Source organism: Miniopterus schreibersii (assembly GCF_964146895.1).
Source record: "Miniopterus schreibersii genome assembly, chromosome: 8".
Lineage (NCBI taxonomy): Eukaryota > Metazoa > Chordata > Mammalia > Chiroptera > Miniopteridae > Miniopterus > Miniopterus schreibersii.
Genome location: NC_138109.1, coordinates 8,416,401 through 8,435,940, shown reverse-complemented (window position 1 = coordinate 8,435,940; position 19,540 = coordinate 8,416,401). Strand labels below are relative to the sequence as shown.

The following is a 19,540-nucleotide window of genomic DNA, read 5'->3' as shown; positions in this document are numbered from 1 at the left end:
GGACAGGGAGCCGCCAGCTGCCCGGGACAGGGTGACGGGAGGGTGCGGAGCAGAGGGGCAGGGCCCGGCGCGGAAGGCAACCTGGCTGAGGCTCTTCCATCCGGAAAACACTGTCCGCACGGCTCGGTCACCTGAGCTTAGGAGCCAAATGGCCCCTTCGGTCACTCCCCCCCGAAGGAAAACACCCGGGTCCTCAGGGCCGCGGGCCGCAGCCGGAGAGCCAGGCTGGAGCTGCTGCCCCGCCGGGCGGCTGATGGCCTTTTCCGAGCGCCGAGCGCGCGCCGGGAAAGCGGGCTACCTCGGGCGGGGCGCTGGCGTCGCGATCCGTGAGAGTCCCCAGGACCCAGGGCGGAGGCCACCGCGGCCGGACGTGCCGGGAACAGCTGGGCGGGCGCCTCGAAAGAGTCTAGAGTCGGCCGGCGGCCCGGAGCAGCTGCTCCCGACATGCTCCTCTCCGGGAGGATTTCAAACCCTCGGCAACCACCACCTCCATCCGTCGCCCCAGCCGCCCAGCAACAGGCGGTGGCCCTCTTATCATTGGCCGGGCCCCGCGACGGCGCGTTTTGATTGGCCGTCGTGCCTCCCGGCCCCGCTCCTGCGCTCACCGCTGCCTCCATTTTGTCGGTAGAGGCAGAAGGAGGAAGTCGGGGCGCCGAGGTGGTCAGCAGCTGGCTCGTCGGTGCTCGTGGGCTTTGTTTGTTCCGTGCCTCGTCTCTCCCTGGAAGGGGAGGGGGCTTCGTTGCCAAGCAGGAGCCGCCGCCGCAGTCCCGAGCTTGAAGTCGGTGAGTCGCGGCGGCCCCGCGGGCGCGGCCATGTTGGCGGCCGCGCTCTCCATTGTTGGGGGGAAGGAGGCGAGATCCGGGAACCCCGCGGGGCGCGGGCGGCCGGGAGGACCAGGTTCCCGGGCCGGGCTCGGGACGGATGGAGCCCCATCGGAAGAAGCGAGCTTCCGGGCTCGCGCTGTGAATGACGCCGAGGCCGGGAACTCGTCATTTATTCAGGGCTGTTAAAATAGCCTGGAAGGCCCGGGTACCCTGTCGGAAAGAACAGGGCTTATTGGGAACTTGGTTTCTTGGGAACGTCAAGTGAAAACGAAGTCTTGAGTGTTTAATAGTCACTGTCGGGAGGCACTTTAACATGTTTAAGATGGAAGCTGGCTTGGCGTGCGAGAACTTGTTTTAAAGCGGGGAGGAGTTGTGTGTGTTCATAACCACAGGAAACACTGCCTGATGTAGACATGTTTGGAAAACAGATGTGTCGAAAGACGAAAAATTCTCTTGGAACTTTAAAAACACGGTCTTTTTAGGAAAACGAATTTTAAACTGATTTCTTGTTATGGCAGTAAAGGCTAATGCTTCCTTTAGTTTGACTTAACATTGTGGTCACCCAAACCGTGTGAGAATCTGAAAAGTTCCCAGGAAAAAGATACAAACAACTTGCTGGGGGACTTGCAGGCCCCCGCCTGGTCCCGAAATTCCTCAGGAAGGAGTTCCTGAGTGTCAAGGTTCTTAAATGAGGACAGTTATAAGGTAAAGAAAACCATCTTCAGATTTTCTACCTTTTATTTCAGGAAGTAGTCACTTCTTTAGGTAACTATTTCTGAAGTAAATATAATCGATCACTTTTCCTCCTGTGGTTTTGATTTGAACTAATAAAGTAATTTTTTCTTTTCTAGCTAGGACTTCTCTCAAACTTGAGTGCTGAGGAGGACTCAGATGTTGGCCTCAGCTCCTAGGCTGAACTCAGCAGATTGGCCCATGAAAACTTCTGTATTGAGACAAAGGAAAGGATCTGTCAGAAAGCAACATCTATTATCCTGGGCTTGGCAGCAAGGAATAGGACAGGTAGTGGAAATCCTGCAATCTGAAAAGCAGACTGAAAGGTATAAAAAAAATTCACGTTGTAATGGGGAAAACATTTTATGGTGGACTCATCCTAAACCAGTTGTTTTAATTTTTAAAGAGGGTTTTTCAGATTTGTGGGTAAGGTCATTTTTCTTAGGAAGGTAATAAAAACTGCATATAATGAAGTGTGAACATAAAGTTAAAGCAGCTGAATAGCACATGTTTTTAAAAACTTTGTTGATTTTGAGAGAGGGAGAGAGAGAGAAACATATTTGTTCCATTCATTCACACTGCTGCTTGTATGTGCCCTTACCAGGGTGGAACCTGCAGCTTTGGCGTATCCAGACGCAGCTCTAACCCACTGAGCTTACCCTGCCAGGGCTGAATAGCACATTTTTGTCTTCCCCACAATTTCTGGAGTTAAGTTGGGGCTATAGAAGCTTCTTAAGGTTTTGAAATTTTCTTAATGGAATTTTACTCAAAATTTTGTTTCCATTCACAGGTGACAAAGAAGCTGAAGATGGGTGGTGGAGAGAGGTATAACATCCCAGCCCCTCAGTCTAGAAGTGTTAGTAAGAACCCACAACAGCTTAATAGACAGAAGACCAAGGAGCAAAATTCCCAGATGAAGATTGTTCATAAGAAAAAAGAAAGGGGACATACTTATAACACGTCAGCAGCTGCCTGGCAGGCCATGCAAAATGGGGGGAAGAACAAAAACTTTACAAATAATCAGAATTGGAACTCGAGCTTATCAAGTCCCAGCTTGCTTTTTAAGTCTCAGTCTAATCAGAACTATGCAGGAGCCAAATTTAGTGAGCCACCATCACCAAGTGTTCTTCCTAAACCACCAAGCCACTGGGTTCCTGTTTCCTTTAATCCTTCTGATAAGGAAATAATGACATTTCAACTTAAAACCTTACTTAAAGTACAGGTATAAAATAAGAGCAAGTACTAATGTTTAAATTGAGTAATATTTAAGGGTAGTTGTCGATTGTTTCCTACCAAATTCAATGCTAGGTATTTAATCTCTGTAAAACTGCTAATTAATGTAGAAAATACAGACTTCATCTTGTTTCGTGTTGCCGTGCACTGTGATGTAGTGGTAGTATCAGTGCCACTTAAAATAACTAAATTACTGATCATTGTATTTGATAACAAGTGTTCTCAATTGAGTAACTTACGTGAAACCATTCAAGTTTAGATTTGGGGACTGGCAAAGGAATCAACTTTTCCTATTGCTTTTTGGGGTAAAATACTGATTTAAGATTATCACTCAGAAGTCAGAAGATTTACTTGTTGAAAGCTAGTGAATCTGTTTATAACCATCTAGTCAAGACAGGGATTGAGAACTAGTTTAATGCCCTAGAAACACCTAAACCAGTAATGCCAACAGTATGATGCACTGCCAAAAGAAAATGTGAATTTTCCTTACAGGATAGTCATAGTTTAGTAAACTAAACAGTGGTGAATGTGGAAGGGGCACTAGGAGCTATTTAGAATGAGACAGTGTCCTCGAGGCCCCATTTCTTATATGCAGTAGATAGGTGAACTGTAACAGATGTGCCAAAACCATTTTTTTATAGAAAAAACAGTATTTGGTGGTCACAGAATAGCTTTCAAAATACATTTTGTATTGTAGCACTGTACAAGCTATTCTGACAGTGATCTGGCCTCAAATCATCCCTGCAAGCTTGCTTCAAGTAGGGAGCTATATAATGTGAAAGTTTTGAGTACCTAGGAAAGAAAGAGCCATGTAAATATTTGTAATAAATTTGTAGCATATGTAAAGTTTTGGCATTCATCTTACAAAAAGAGAGTATTTTAGTATGAATTCACTGAATGTAAGACCATGGACTCTTTTTTTACACAGTGGCCTCATTTTAAAGGTCTGAAATGATTTGTTTTTAAAGTTTGCCCTTGTGCTAAAGTGCCAGTGTATGTATAATTGATCTGGTTGTAAACTATATTTCAAAATCATAGTGTAATAAGTTTTATATAACTATAACTGAAAAGATTTTAAAGCTGCTAAAACACTTGTGAAATGCAGTATGGGACTATTTTAATTTTTATTCCTTAAGCCCAAAGATTAACTGTTAAAGGGTCCGTCCAACTTTAAAAATTCATATTGGCTTTGAACAATGTTTGTAACCTATGATATGAGTATATTTAATCATGCCAGTGTTGTTTTTGTCACCAGTAAGTGCAACCAGGGGACCATGTATGCAAAAGATGTGATTTCTTGCATAATACCTTGATAACATGTTTTACCTACTTTAAAAATAAATGCTAAGTATAATGTTAAACCAATATTAAATTTAAAATGTGGGGATCAATTAAAAATTTGGTTTTAAGTGCCCTAGTCTCTAATTTGGCAGTTTTTTTGATATTTTTAGGCAGAATGGCCATTTATTTCTCCAGTTAAGGTGAGCTAATATTGCCCAACTCAAATAATTACTTAACGTGCATATACGAATTCTGAAGCATGAAATTAAAAATAAAACTGCTTTTTCTTCCCAGTGTCTTGTTTTCTATTTTATAAAATATTGCCATGACTGCCTACTACTTACTCTTAGAGCGCACGTAATTAACCAACTGAATTACAATCAGACTTAGTTTTAAGAGGCAACAGCTACACAAGAAATCAGCTACTTGTGACACTGCCCTCCTGTCAAGACTTAACAGCAAAAGACTGCAGAATAAAGCTTCTGAATTCATTTGCTATCAATCTGAGTAAAGCAGGTTTAATCACATCTCCCCCTTTTCCACATTCTAAAATGACTTGGGTTTATAGAAAATTAGCACAAAATTCCTCAAATTAAAACTCTTAAGTATTTGTTAACTTTTAAGTTCTACACTAGCAGGGCAAGGCCGTTTTTTGACTGGAAATACCTGATTTGGAGGAAATTATTTGAGTCTCCATTTCCCATTATATCCCCAGGGTCACCTCTATGAACCAAAGGATTGCCAAGATTTTTCCTATAGTGTGCTAGAACTTCAGTACATTGAGCAATTCTCAGCCCTTAGTTTTTGGTCTTTATACGTTTAGTTGTATGGGGTTGTAAAAACAATATACAGATGATTTTATACCTGAAACCTGCATAATTTTGTCACCCCAGTAATTTCAATGAAAGAGAGAGTAGCCCTGCCCTGGCAGGTGTGGCTCCGTTGGTTGGGTGTCAACCCATGCACTGAGGTAGCCTGGATTCCAGGTCGGGGCACCTGCTTAGGTTGTAGGCTAGATCCCCAGTTGGGGGAGGCAGCTCATTGATGTTTCTCCCTTTCATAACAAAAAGTATAGTCCCGGCTGGTGTGGCTCGTGGTTGAGCCTTGGCCCATGAACGAGGGTGCCACAGTTCAATTCGTCAGGGCACATGCCCAGGCTGTGGGTTTGATCCCCAGTTGGGGACATGCAGGAGGCAGCCTATCAGTGTTTTTCTCATTGATGTTTCTCTCTCCCCCTCTAAAGATAAAAAGTTGTGCTGACGACCACACAAAGCGCTCTCACGCACACACAAAATAGTGTACGGCTGAAATGACAGTTCAGAGGATTGAGAGTGGGAATAGAAAAGCTTTTACCTTTAAAAAATTTAACAGCTAAAGGTACCTAAGTAAAAGGTGACTTATATCAACATCTCATACCTTAGAAAGGTAATAAAGTTGTGGTTAGCCTACAGGTGACAGGAATTTCCCAAATCATTGTACTTGCGGGAACCGAAATGTACTTGTAGGAACCTATCCTGTAGGGCTCAAGTCAGCCGTAGTGTTAGCCTTAAAGCTATCAAGTGTTAAAATTTTAAATTTGTTGTATCTTTTGATGGCAGTGTACAGTATCACAGAATCTGAGTCCATAACCTATCCTTACCCCTAAGTTCTGGTAAGTTCTTTCCAAAAGCAAGCACAAGGTGGAAAGGGTTTGAAGTACGTTTTCTTGTTTAATTGCTTTCTCATAGGCAATGACTTTGTAAAACAAGAGGGACAGTATATCTCTTAAAACCTTACATAAATGAAAGCCTATCCAGTCACAAATCTGTAGAGCTAAACCTTAAAAGAATTCCCAAGATTTTTTGGCTCCTAGACGAGCTTTATTTTTATTTCTCTTCAGCATCCAGAGAGATGGGATCTACAAAGAAAATAGGCACAAAGGCCTTTTACTTAACAAACAACTCTGTCAATTATCAGTGAAATGAATTAAAATCCCATCTTTAATATGAGGGTGAGACAAAGGTTAGAAATACATAAACATAAAACACTAGACATCAACAATGTCAGGGAGGGCAGGGATAAAACCCTGAGAGAAGCTTCCCACAGCAGCCAGGTCTGTATTGTAGATGTTAATAGTTGAAGACATAGGTTGTACTTCATTTATCAATGAGAACAGTTTGTTCCCAGGACCCCAAAAGGCTTTGATACATCTCCTGGTAGGAAGCCATTAGATTTTTCCTGAGCTGCCACTCTGCTGTCTCGTCACAGCTTCCCCGTTTCAAAAAATCTCAGGATTTTGTAAACAGGAATATGGTGAAAATGTAATGTAGGGATTTGGAAAACCAGCCTGGAGAGAGTATGTCACAACTACCGTTAGAACTTGGGCTGCATTCACCCTTTCATCCAGAAAAGTTACAAAATATGTGTTTGTAGTTAAACCTATCTTATAAATCTATTAGATCTTCCCTTTGAGTGAACTCTAGATTCCATATTGTTATAAAAAACTTTCCCATTTGATTAGAAAAAAAGTGCAGTGTAAAAACAGTGACAAAGGTGAGCTGAATGAAAAAGCATGTCCTCTATCTAGTTAATCTGCCACTGCTGTGTATCTTGGCCAAGTTTGAAGTTAGTAAAACAAGGGTAAAAATAACCTCCATTTCATACTTTCCTTAGTTATGTGTATTCAGCTATATTTTCAAACTCTTTACAAATTAAAGGCTTAAACACTTCCATATTCTTATACGAGTAACTTCTATGTTAAATTTAAATATGGCAGAAATGTAACAAAAAAATGAGTGATGGAATCAATATATAGGCAAATAAACTTCATATCCTAATAAGGAACTAAGGAATCCAAAACATTTTGTGATACTATAAAAGTTATTTATTCACTATACACAGAACATGTCCCATATAAAATGTACATGTCAACCACTAAAAAGTATAACTTGGTGAACATTTTCTCAGTTACAGAACATACTAAATCAGTTGGGATAACAGCTCTCTGTCTGCCTCAAAATCTAATTATAGCACCCAGTGTCCTTTATATCTAATGCAAAATGAAATACTTTTGGGGGGATTATTTCCTAATGTGTGTTTGAGGAGGCAGAGTTAACAATTTAATATAATTCTAGTATATTACAGTCACTGCACAATAAATCAGTTTATTACAGATTAAAACATCATTTTTTCATTATTTGTATTAATGGGATGCAAACAGAAATAAATACCAGATACTTTAAATGGCAGGTAATGACAAAATTACTTATCTTTGATAGTATATTGGGTTTTATAATTACAATAGGATATGAATGGTGTAAAATATTGTCACAAACAATACACCTCAAAACAATGAGGCCATACTATAATGTTATTCACTAGGTTGTGCTCAGTAGACATTTATTGAATAAGTGAATTTTTCATCTATTTTTCCTCCCAATTACCCAGTACAATTTTTGCTCACAGTAAGGGCTCAGGAAATGTTTGCTGAATACACGGACTAGGAAAGAGGTGAGAAGAGCTGTGGAACCTCTTAGCTGGATGTCAAGTACTATAACTGGAATTTACCCGGGAGTAAGTGTTTAAGGAAGATGTAAACTGCACATGGCATACAGGTAAATCAACTCGGATGCCAACAAGGCAAACCATGAAGCAGTGAAACACTGGCACTGGAATAAACAAAGGCAATGTTTGCCAATAGCAAAATGTAACTGACTTTAAGAGATAACCAAGAAGTTTATATTGGACCATGCCTTTTCGCCCCCAGTTCAGTTTCAGACAGACCAATAGAGGCACTGTAAGAGACTATGGCTGTCTTCCTTGATACTCAGACATCCTAGTTTCCAGTAATTTATTATGGATCTGTTATCCATGAATCAATATAAACCTATTCAGATTTAGGGATTAGTTTCCACAAGTACAAAGCTGAATTTCCTTTTATTTGTCCTAAAACGCTTACTTTCAAACTTGAAGGGACTTCAATTATTCCATGTAGTTTCAATAGCATTCTTTTATCTTTTCAGACCAGAGTCAAAATATCCACACAGTATCCACACTGCCGCACCTTCCACCCACCCTTTGGTCGCTTGGACTGCCCTCCTTTGGTTCTTTTCCGCTTTCTCAGATCTTTCTTGAAGTGTAGTAAGCAGAACTGTACTGGGTATTCCAGCTGCAGTTTGGTCTTAAATAAAAGAAGGATGTTTGTCAGTTTGGTTTTCTGTATTCTTCTCTGTGGCATACAGGGTTTTGTTAGCTGAACTGGATGTAGCAGCTTACTGGGCCAGATTTTCAAGAGAACAGCACAACAGTCCCCAGGGTTATAACTTAACAGCTCATACCCTATGTAGCACACCTTCCTTTCTCACTGAAGCATTATCTGTCATTTTTCTTCTCGCTTACTTGGCTTAAAACAAAATGTAAAAAGAGAGGTGAAGTGTCAGCCCTCACTTGAGTCTTGACGGTCTGTTCTATAAGAACAGTGCCAGACACACAGTAGATACTGAGTAATCGTGGGACACAAGTATGTGACCCAAAATTAAAGCATGGTAAGGAACCTCACTGGCATCAGTAGGATCCTAACTATCACGGGTCCAACTATAATATAGTCTTCTTCAAGCTGTTAGGCATGTTACTTTAGAAATAACATAGTCAAGTCTAAACATAAGTGACACAAGTTAAAAAATAAAAATAGAAGGCCTTTTAATTCTATAGAGGCTGAGAATAATCTCCTCAATCTACAGTCCATTAAAAAAAAAAAAATCACAAAAGGACCAGGCCTGGGCTCAAATCCTGGATCTGCCCTTTATAGCCTTTTCTTTGTGCCTCTGTTTCCTTATCTGTGATATCTTTCTAATAGGGTTTTGAGAAGAGTAAATGAGCTAATACATAAAGCTTTTAGAATAGTGTCTGGCACATCATAAATACTCAATAACTATCAGCTGTAATTGCTGTCATTATATAGTAGCTAGGATTCAAACCACAAAACACCTAAACCAGTTCCCCAAAATAGTTATCACTTATTAACTGCTCACCAAATTCAATGCAAAAGTATTTTAAATCACGCCATAAACATACGGCCTAATATATCTTGTCTAGGATGGGGAAGAGCAGAATTCTCGGTCTATCCAATAATGAAAATATAATTAGCGGACCCAAATTTCATTTTAATGCATATCTTAACACTACCTGTAACCTCTAAGTTATTTAACCCAAGGGGCTTTGACATTACATAAGGACTTTTTAAGTACCATGTAAAAGATGTACCTTACTGGCAAGTTCTAAAACTTCCTAAGTAAGTTAGTTGTGCCTAGTGCAACACTGATTAAAACTATTCCTAAATCTACAAAGGATTATTTCCATTGTTATTTTAGAATCTCATTAAAAACTATAATAATTCCAGTTAATCATTATTTCCTTCATTTTGTTTTTATTATAGCATGTTTTGCTTAATTTACAGCAAGCAGAAAATAAGCTGGGTCTTATTTTGATCCAAACATTGATGTTTTAAAGGTTGTACACAATATTAGTTAAAAAGAACATATAAAAATACCTTTTTAGAAGCTTCTATAAGAAAGAAAATACAGTTTAACCCCACAACTTTCCTCTTTGCTAGAACTGCAAACTACTGCTACAGTTTTAAATAGACTTTTTGTTGTTTAAACTATACATCCAGGAAAATCTAAAAAATTAAAGAAACGTGCATATAAATGATTGCATAGCAGAACATGAACATTAACTGCAAAACAATAAAGAAATGAGTTAGAAATACTATCAAATATACAAAGGTTCTAGAATCAACCCTTTAAACACATTCCACAAACAGTATTTAAAAACCACCTTTTGTTCTTTACAGGCAAGGCCTAGATTACTAAAAGCAAAATTGAAAAAAAGCAATCCTCTAAAAGGAGTCGTTTTCCCACAATATTTCTTACTTATAACCTGCAAGCAAGCAACCTAAAAATTTTAAAGATGCTAGCTTTTATTCTGAAATGAGACTGGACACATCAAGTAACATTTATTGTCCCTAAAACGATCTCTCAGAGAAATGCTAGAAATTATAAATGGTTAAGGGAATTATTTTCTCATTTTTAGTCAGGTACTACACATTGATAATCAAAGACTCAAAGATGACTTGTACTTAAAGTCAATTCTTTTTCATGGCACCACAGAATCACCTAGAATGGAGTGTTGTCTTCCAACTTGCCTCACATTAAATAAGCTGCGGTGTGACGAACAAGCCTCCTTCATGAAGAGGTAGGCAAATTTTGATACAAAGCACATACACTGAGTGCTATATGCATCAAAATTCAGTTCTTTTACACTATGCACACACACAAACTTACTGTGAAACAATTTAACTGCTTTTAACAGCAGCAAAACTAAGCTATTATGGTCAACAATGTTCCTTAGAGTAATTACATAAGAGCGTACTTTTCACCTCAAAATTATTTCTGCCAAATTGACCTGCTCAAATTTTAAGGTGAGTTTTTCTGATGTTTTTATGTTCCAAATCTTCATAGAAACCAGAAAAAAAAAGCAGTGAAGGCTCCATGTTTCAGTCAAAAACTCAATCTCCCTGGAAATGCTACTTAACCCAGTTAGCCTCATTCCCTAAGACAGTGGGGTTAAGAAAAGAACTATTCCACACTGTGTCATAAATTAACTATTATCACGGGCCTAGACATCTTGACAAGACAAAAAGGTCCACCCTGAACCTAAATGTGTCTGATCACTCAGTGTACTGTGGCTACAACTTCACTTCTGTATCATTCTATCTTATTAGCAAGCTACATTTCTAGGTTAACAGGTCTACCAAATATGGATATGAAAGTTTATTTTTAATAAGACAATGTTGCAAATTATGGTCAACCAACATCTTTTCACCAATACTTCAAGCATAAAAAATGAGAATCTTTACAAAAATATACAGAGACACCACAAATTGGTAGCTGCCCATAACATTAAACAAACTGGACTCTTAAGAGTGGCTTCTCAACAGCATATCATTTTAATTATAACCATTGCCTGGTACAGGGAAAACTGACAAGTGTTTTGTAAGCATCATTGCAACATTGTATTCCTGATAATTTAAGTAAACCAAACTATGAGTAAATGAATGATACATGCCTAAAAATATCATGGTTTATGCTATCAGTGGCCACTGGACTTGGGACTAGTCCAAGACCTTGATCTAGATTTTGACCTAGACCTAGACTGTGATCTTGACTGAGATTTGGATCTAGGTGGTTCTTTTTTCCTTGATTCCTTTTCATATCTTGAGCCAGACTTATAATGTGTTTTGGAATCTGTTTTAGAGGTGCCTCTAGTTTTGGTGTGAGATGCAGACCTAGAACGTGATTTAGCCTTCATTTCTTTCTTGGGCTGGGACTTGGACCGTGATCTTGAATTGGATTTAGATCTTGAAAAAGATCGATTTCGGTGTTTGAATCTTTCAAAACAGAGGAGAGATACAATTAGAGTAAAAATTAGATTCTATATTAATCAAATTTATTACTTTTAGAGCAAAAGTTCACTCTGAAATTGAAAAATGTATAAGTCTCTTTCAAAGCAAAGTTATTTACCTATCATTGTCGGAATGGCTTCGGCTACGCCGTGGTCTTCCAGTCGGTCTACTGCTAAAAAGTACATCAGAAAAAGCAAACAGTGACAAACGTCTATTTACAGTCTTTTAAAGTTTCTAATTAAAAAAGTGATTCATAAAACTTTTTAAATGAAACACTAAAATATTTTTAGTCTCAATGAAGCATACAATGTATATAATTAGAAGTACACAAAAAGGTTAAAAAATTTAAAGCTAACAAACATAAATCTTTCTTGACAGATCACTGTGCTACATCACACTTACTTTCTAGGACTATAAGATCTTCTATAGTTGTAATCAAAGGACCGACTTCTTGATCTCCTTCTCTCATAACTTCGGCTCCTAGAGCGTCTATATCTGTCATAATCATCATAGCGTGAAGAACTGTACACATTTCTCCCTTCCTTGGCTTTCATTTGATTTGGAGCTATGAAATACATAAAACAGAAATATTTAGAAACATTAAAAAAAGTAATATTTAAGTTTTCAAATTATAAGAAAAATTCCTGTGTCCCCTTTCTTTATATCCCCAATCTGTGTCAAAGTTAACTGAGTATTAGTCTTGGGAACTGTAAGTTTATTTTCAAGGAAGTCTATCGGAGGACTGTTTTATGTTAAAAATGATACTCAAATATCTCCCCAACTAATTTTTTTCCCTGAAGACCTCTCACCATCTGGCTTGTTAAAAATATGCCAATGACTTCAACATTAGGAAAATATACCATTAAAGGTGTTTTTTGTTTGTTTGTTTTAAATTCCAAATTAAAATTAAATGACTTTTGAACTATACAGTATTTTGGAGTCATCTCATTATGACTTTAATTCATTAAGAATACAATTAACAACAACAAAATACTTATTGGTGACCTATGAACAATGTGTGTCAAAATGCAATAATATACAGTCATACAATTTTGAGAGACCACAACAAAGAAAAGTGTAACAGAGCTAACACCAATTACTGAATGCCTCAGACACATCCACACCCCTGGACAGTCCTCAATTCTTACCTCATTCAACTTTAAGAAGCAGGTACTTTGCCCGGCCAGTGTGGCCCAGCGGTTGAGCATTGACCTAGGATCCAGGAGGTCATGGTTTGATTCCCAGTCAGGAAACATGCCCGGGTTTTGTGCTCGATCCCCAGTAGGGAGCGTGCGGGAGGCAGCCAATCAATGACTCATCATCGATGTTTCTATCTACCCATCCCCCCTCCCTTGCTCTCTCTGAAACCAATAAAGACTAAAAAAACAAACAAACATGTACTTTACGTATGTATGTATAAATAACATAGTAAACATCTAGGAACCCATCACCCAACCCAAGACCAAGAGAATTACCAATAGCTTATGTCTTCCTAAGTACTCCTCTCTTCAGCAGCTTTTTAAAAAATATATATTTTTATTGATTTCAGAGAGAGAAAAGGAGAAGGATAGATAGAAATATCAATGATGAGAGTCATTGACTTGGCTGCCTCCTGCATGCCCCCCACTGGGGGCCAAGCCTGAAACCCGGGCATGTGACCTGACTGGGAATCAAATTTCGATTTCCTGGATCCTAGGTCAATGCTCAACCGCTGAGCCACGCGAGCTGGGCTTCAGCAGCTATTTTAATTGCTATCTTTTAGTATCTTGTCTAAGATAACATAGGGTTGAGGCAAAATTCAAACTCAGGTCTATTTGACTTCAAAAACCTATATTCCTGCCTCATTAGCACACAGTTAACACCTAGTGTACTCCTGCATACTATAAAAGCCACCAATATAAAATTGATTCCAGGTTTAATCTATATAGCCTTTTCAGTCTAACTCATAGTCACACACTCACATAATCATCCAATTATACTCTGAAGAGCTTCATGAGGAGGAAAATGGCTCTAGAGACCCAAAACTTTCCGAATTTTATCCCTTTCAATTCTACCCCCAGTATATTAAACATGCCACAGTTGAGAGCATCAATGCACTTCTTAAGAGTCTAAGTCAGGCATTCTGATCTCCACATTACTTTATGTCTACCCAAAACTTTGAAATATATCTAAAAATATGATGAAACAAAGTATCAAAGATACTCTATCTTTTCAAATTATGTATTATACACATAGTAGGCACAAGAGTACTTACTCTTCCGATCCCCCTGTGCAAACTGTATTTCAATTTGGCGACCACAAATCCATTTTCTGTCCAAATTATGTAAAGCATCTTCGGCATCACGAACATCTTCAAATGTGCTAAATGTTAAGGGGCTTGGGAAGTTTTGCAAACTTTGATAATGAATGAAAGTTCAACTGGTAAATTTTGAACAATTCACAATATTACTCTCTCATTATTACTCTAGAAAATCTACCAGACCCCTTACTAGCTGGCTGATTCAGCTGTAAATGCTTCATAGTATTAAAGCACTTGTGAATTCCCAAGGTATATGTTTGAATACACGTGAATATTGTAAAGTTATTATTGAAATAAGATGTTATAGCTGAACTACCAAGTAATCCTATCAAAAACTTTTCCTGTTTTAAGAATTAACTTCATAAAACAAGACAAAAAGAAAAACAAGTGTCAGTTCTATGTTGTATGTTAAAACAAAAATCTCTTAAAAACCAAGACTATTTTCCCTATTTTTATTTCACATGAAAAAAAGAAAATGCCAGTAGTTCTTGTGTAAGCAAGCAGAATATGCCTTACAAGAGATGAATGCATTAACCTTAAATTTTACTGTTTTTCTCAGACATATCTGATACTATTATTTAATATAGTTGTCTTCCTCATATCACACAGGGAAGACTGGTAACTAGCAACTTGTGGATATCAAAACAGAATCAAGCAATACTCAAGACATCACTGTACTCAAAGTATATTATAGCCATGCAAGACAAGCAAGCTCTCAAGAAATAACAGACCATTTCTAAAGATTCTTGGGCTGGAAAGCCCTAACATCAATAATACTAAACACAGCATCCAACAAAGGAGTTTGGGGCTGCCTTTAACCTGAGAATTTCAAGATATTATCTATCAGCATAAAGCAGGAACTCTCAGTCCGTTTTTGATCTCAGGCTAAGTTGCTTTGTTGTCTCTACTTGTCAGCAATAATACCAAACTCTTGGCTTTACAAGTTATTCTGTCCAAATTTAGCTTCTTTCCTAAAACCACCATTCTAATGGAAGCCAAGCACATATTCAGAGCAGTGCTTGAGGTAAAAGCTTTGGAAAGGGAGCTAGGTTAGGTTTGGCTATAGATTTTCATTCTATCCTAAGTCACTATTCGAACATGCCTATTTTTCTATTTCTTAAATTTCACAGATCTTGAGAGCTGATTTAAAAACCACCCCAAGTGACATATTCCCTTCTCCCTTCAAGACTGACACTAATACTCTTTTATTCCAGAAACTAAAAGGTTGGCCTCACTAGATTTCCTTTTTTGTTCTGAAAGAAATTAAGGACCACAGTGGGTTCCCAGCTCCCTTTTCCTGAGGGCATTACTATCTGTAAGTTAATGTAGAGGGAGAGGCTTTCTCAAGTGCTAAATCATATGCCTTTCAATGACAAGACAAAGGCTGATGGGGAGTTTAATACTTAATAGATCAGCCCTCAAGGTTAATGCAGTTGGGGTCTAAAATAATTAAAAGGATTAAGTTCACTTAATAGGTATACTAATTTATTTGTTACCTCAAGAAAAAGAATGTAATAATAACCTTTAAAAGGATTTAGATAAAGAGGTGTAAAAATTATTACAAATCATCTTTTTGCTACCCTCAAAACCAGAATCCTGGGTTGGATGAACAATGGCAAGGTTCTACTTTACCTGTTAAGAGAAAGCAAACAGCCACAGAAGGGGCAGCCAAGTATCATTGGAGAAATTTGTACTCACAGCCTTCGTAAAAAAATTATTTTAAGACCATAGAAAAAACTACCTGTATAAAAAAATGCATACTTTTCCTTTAGTTTCCCCTTTAGATGACAACTCTTTTCTGGCTCAAGTATCACATACTCTTGAGTCAAACTACTACTGATCCTGGTTCACAGGCTACCCTAAAACCAGGTAAACCAGGTCAACACTGTAAGCCAGAATGCAATTACTTAAAAAACAAAACAACACAAAACAAACAAGCCAGATCTCTCTTATCCTTTGTAACCAGCTTGCAACAAATTCCCACAACAGTCCCACTAGCCCTGTGGGAGTAGCAGCTTTCAGCATTTGCTAAGTCTGACTAGGATTCCACTAAGTTTCAAGAGACTCATTGAACTTAAGCAATAAGAAATTCCCTAGCCTGAAGTCCACAGCCCAAACCTTTGTTGTTGCAGGGAGATGATCTCAGCGAAGGAAATGTCACCATGAAACGGTGGGCCAGGGAATGGTTTCCAATAGATACCCATACTAGGGATAAGGCCTTCTCCCATCCATTCAGGGCCAACTGATCATGTGTGTTAAAGCAGTGCATGGCCGGTAGGCCCAGGCCTAAATTCTGTAAGTTAGGAAGGTGTGTGCCCCCAAGCCACTTTAAAATCTATCTATAAACAGGTAGTTTCTCTAGATCTGACCTTACAAGACACAAGAACTGTTTATCTAAATAGTTCCCAGTGCATGCATCTGTCTCCCCTTCCAGCATGGCTCTGTGGAGTCAGCTTGACCACAGAACCTCATGCTACTCTAAAGGGCACTGCCTGCCACCCTATGGCACCTGACCATCTGCTCCAAAACAGAGATATGCTAAATTTAAGCTTAACAACATTATATCCTAGGAAACTTTAACTTGAGAAGCTAAGAAAGTGCATTTATACAAGACCACAATCACAACATCAAAGGCCCACATAAAATCAAGTTACAGGTTTTGTCACTAGACCAAACCAGAAATATTTTGAAAATTAACTGCTTACAAAACATTAAAAAAAAAAAAAAAAAAAAGGAAAATAGTTATTCTGTAGGATACATCAGGTATGACTCCTTTAATCTTGGCCATCATTCAACTTCATCTTGACCTTTAACTCTTTAAGTGCTTGTCAGAAGGACTTGTCATGAGATGCTTGGCCAAATATGACAGATGGCTTTATCTTTAACTTTGAAAAACAACCTTTTCCCCCTTTTGTAGATAAAGCGAGGCTTTGTCTCCCATTAGGCTTGTCCTTCTTCCAGCTTTTCTGTATTTTTTCTTTTCCCAAACTCTCCCTTCTCTTCAAGCCTGATCCTTAAGAGGTCTTTGGCTTGTCTACTTGCCTTAAGTGTTGAACTCTACTCTAAAGGTTCTTTCATGCTTTCTCTTTGGGGTCGCCATAACTGTACAGCTTTACATTCTCTGAGGTAACAACAGAGGACAGCAAATTAGGGGACAATATTAAAGAAGTTTACCTCATTGTTATACAATTTGTTTTGATCAAGTGATTCAAATTAACAAACAAGAACACGAAACTTTAATTGCTAAGCACAAGAACATATTAACTTTTAATTTGACTTACATTAAAGGTGGTAGAAACCAAAGTGTATTCTAATTTAAATCACATATTATAATTATTGATTTGAGTTTCAGCAGCATAAATGGGAATTTAAGTATCTACTTTTGGATTAACTTTAAGAAATAGAGCAATGTGTGTTAGAATTTTCAAAAATTTGACGACATAAGACATTCATTAAAGGACAAAAGTAAACTACTTTTTAGATGTTACCTCTTACATAAACTTGAATTTCAAACTTCAACACCCCTCACTAATCAGCCATCTGAAGAAAGGATATTGAACATAAGCAAATCCTCTTGGACGGCGAGTGTAGAAATCAAGTGGAACATACACATCAACTATAGGCCCATAACGACCAAATTCGCGTCGTAAATCTTCAGACCTAAAACATCATAAAAAGACCTCAAATTTTTATGTTCACTTCCTTAAAAAGAGAAATAGTTATCTTTTTGTAATATCTCAATTAACTCGGTTGCAGGCTCCATGCCCCGGTTGGGGCTCCTGCAGGAGGCAACCAATCAATGTTTCTCTCTCCCCCCCTTCCACTCTCTCTGAAAAAGCAATGGAAAAATATCCTCCGGTGAGGATTAAAAAAATAAAAATAAAAAGAATATACAAAAAAGATGCCTACTGGCAGTGTATCTTTTTGATAAAGGAAGGCTATAACCCAAGATTTCAGAAGACAAAAATGGAGTTTATAATAAAGTCCATTACGGTTTTACACTAGCAACAGGAAGAGACATTTAAGGGTACCTGATCACAATTAATCTCTATTGTTTACCCACATCCTTCATTTTTCACAAAAGGTACAGTGGCATTAGGCTGTATGTCGGTATTACAGATTTTTTTTTTTTTTTACAGTTTCAAATCAACTCTAGTACTCTGAATAATGCCTAACACTTATTTTCACCCCAAAATTTTAGTGACAGGTTAAACGGTTGGTAGATAATGTCACAAATACATATAACTCCTTAAAAATGTCAAATGACATAAAGGGGAAATTGTTCTAGACGCTAGAATAATCACTATTGCTTACTTTCCTACTTAAAATCAGGACAGAAAAATGTAAATTACACAAGGCTACCAAAAATATTTGATTGGGGGGGATTAGAGTGATTATTTGTGAAATAGTCTCATTTTGTGATAAAACCTCTTTCAAAAAATTCTAACGACAACTCTAAACAATTAAGGGAATTTGTGAGAACAAAGGCAGGGTCTGGATTAATCCAATTTAGTAACCAGGGTCCTCGCGGTAGAGGCTTCTTAAAACCCCGCTCTCAAAGGGTGATCAGTATTTCCGGGAAATGGGAAGACCAAGTTTGTACCGTTTAACTGAAAAAATGTGATGTTCCAAATCTCAATACTCCCTTTCTTTAAAAGGTCTCCATTTTAAAAACCACAAATATCACACACACACAGACACACACACAAAAGGGCAGCAAATGCTTCGCCACGCTCCCCTCCCCCGATCCCGTTATTTCGCTGCAAAATTTAATTTAAAAGAAAGAAAATCCCTGGGCCGAGGGGGCGTGCACCTCAAAGGATGTGAACTTCAATTCAATGGGGAGCGGATGTCGGCCGCAGCAGGGGGTGGAAGCGGGAGAGGAAACCAGGAGAAAGGAGCCCCGAATTGCGGAGGGAGAGGGGGAGGAGGAGGGGGAGGGGAAAGGGGGAGGGGGGCTAAAAAACGAGCCACGCGGCCCGCGCTGTCCGCGGCGGCCCGGAAAGACCAGCGGCGCCGCCCTCGCTCCCACGCGGCGGTCGAGCCGGCGGCGCGGCCTTGTTCGAGCCCGAAAGCCAGCGCGGGCCCGCCATCTTCGACCCTCCCCTCCTCCAGCCCCGCGCGCCGCCGCCGCCAGGGTCCTGTCCGAGTGCCTGCGGCCTCCCCGCGTAGACCCGGACTACCTCCCCTGTACATACCTGGTGTCGTCGGCCACGTTCCTAACGAATAGAGACGTGTTGGGGGGACGTAGGTAGCGGGACATATCGGCTGCGTGAGTCTCGGCAGGGGCACTAACGGGCTCAGCAAACCGTCCACGGCTCCGGCGGCGAATCCTGGGACACACACTGCCAGAGGGCTCCGCTACGGCAACCGCCTCTTATCGCGAGACTTCACTCCCGCCTCCACTTCCCCACCCCCCTACCTGGGCGCTGCGCCGGGACTCGCAACTGCGCTTTCCCGCGAGATCATTCGGCGCGCTCCTGCGCATGCGGGTGGCTGGGGTACGTGCCGCAGCCGGGGTGTCATTCATTGGCTTCTCGCGCTGCCTCCCCCTCCCCCCAGCCCGCTCTTTCTTTCTTTAATGCCTTATTTTCCCGCCCTTTTCTGCCTTTCATCGCTTTCCCTCCCTCTTATCCGCCAAGTCAAGAAGCGGATTTTTTATTTTTATTTTTTTACCCTACCCCAGACTTTACAGTTATTACTAACTGGATGGAGTTTTAAACATTGTAA

The 19,540-nt window shown here is 39.5% G+C and overlaps 2 protein-coding genes across 7 annotated transcripts; one reads left to right on the top strand and one right to left on the bottom strand.

Moving 5' to 3' along the window:
• Positions 1–602: 602 nt before the first annotated feature.
• PNRC2 (proline rich nuclear receptor coactivator 2) lies at positions 603–4,363 on the top strand. The gene is made up of 3 exons (XM_081143627.1): positions 603–782; positions 1,676–1,882; positions 2,347–4,363. The coding sequence occupies exon 3, from the start codon at positions 2,365–2,367 to the stop codon at positions 2,782–2,784; it is 420 nt and encodes a 139-aa protein (XP_080999753.1). The 5' UTR covers positions 603–782; positions 1,676–1,882; positions 2,347–2,364; the 3' UTR covers positions 2,785–4,363.
• Positions 4,364–5,913: 1,550 nt separating this feature from the next.
• Positions 5,914–19,159, bottom strand: SRSF10 (serine and arginine rich splicing factor 10). 6 transcript variants are annotated; one of them, XM_081145501.1, is made up of 6 exons: positions 19,009–19,159; positions 17,366–17,470; positions 13,766–13,869; positions 11,914–12,076; positions 11,630–11,683; positions 5,914–8,229 (listed from the first exon to the last, which is right to left on the bottom strand). In XM_081145501.1, the coding sequence occupies exons 1-6, from the start codon at positions 19,071–19,073 to the stop codon at positions 8,169–8,171; spliced, it is 552 nt and encodes a 183-aa protein (XP_081001627.1). In that variant the 5' UTR covers positions 19,074–19,159; the 3' UTR covers positions 5,914–8,168. The 6 variants fall into 6 exon arrangements, with proteins under 6 accessions (XP_081001627.1, XP_081001628.1, XP_081001629.1 ...); XM_081145502.1 differs by having other exon boundaries at positions 5,915–8,229; positions 11,630–11,680; XM_081145504.1 differs by having other exon boundaries at positions 6,921–11,496; positions 13,766–13,861; positions 17,340–17,470.
• Between the last annotated feature and the right edge of the window lie 381 nt (positions 19,160–19,540).

Coding starts and splice junctions, on each gene's coding strand:
- PNRC2 (XM_081143627.1), top strand. CDS start 2,365: ATGGGTGGTGGAGAGAGGTATAACATCCCAGCCCCTCAGTCTAGAAGT.
- SRSF10 (XM_081145504.1), bottom strand. CDS start 19,073: ATGTCCCGCTACCTACGTCCCCCCAACACGTCTCTATTCGTTAGGAAC. Junction 12,077..13,765: donor TGCACAGGGGGATCGGAAGA/GTAAGTACTCTT, acceptor TGTATTTCATAG/CTCCAAATCAAATGAAAGCC. Junction 11,497..11,629: donor AGCCATTCCGACAATGATAG/GTAAATAACTTT, acceptor CTGTTTTGAAAG/ATTCAAACACCGAAATCGAT.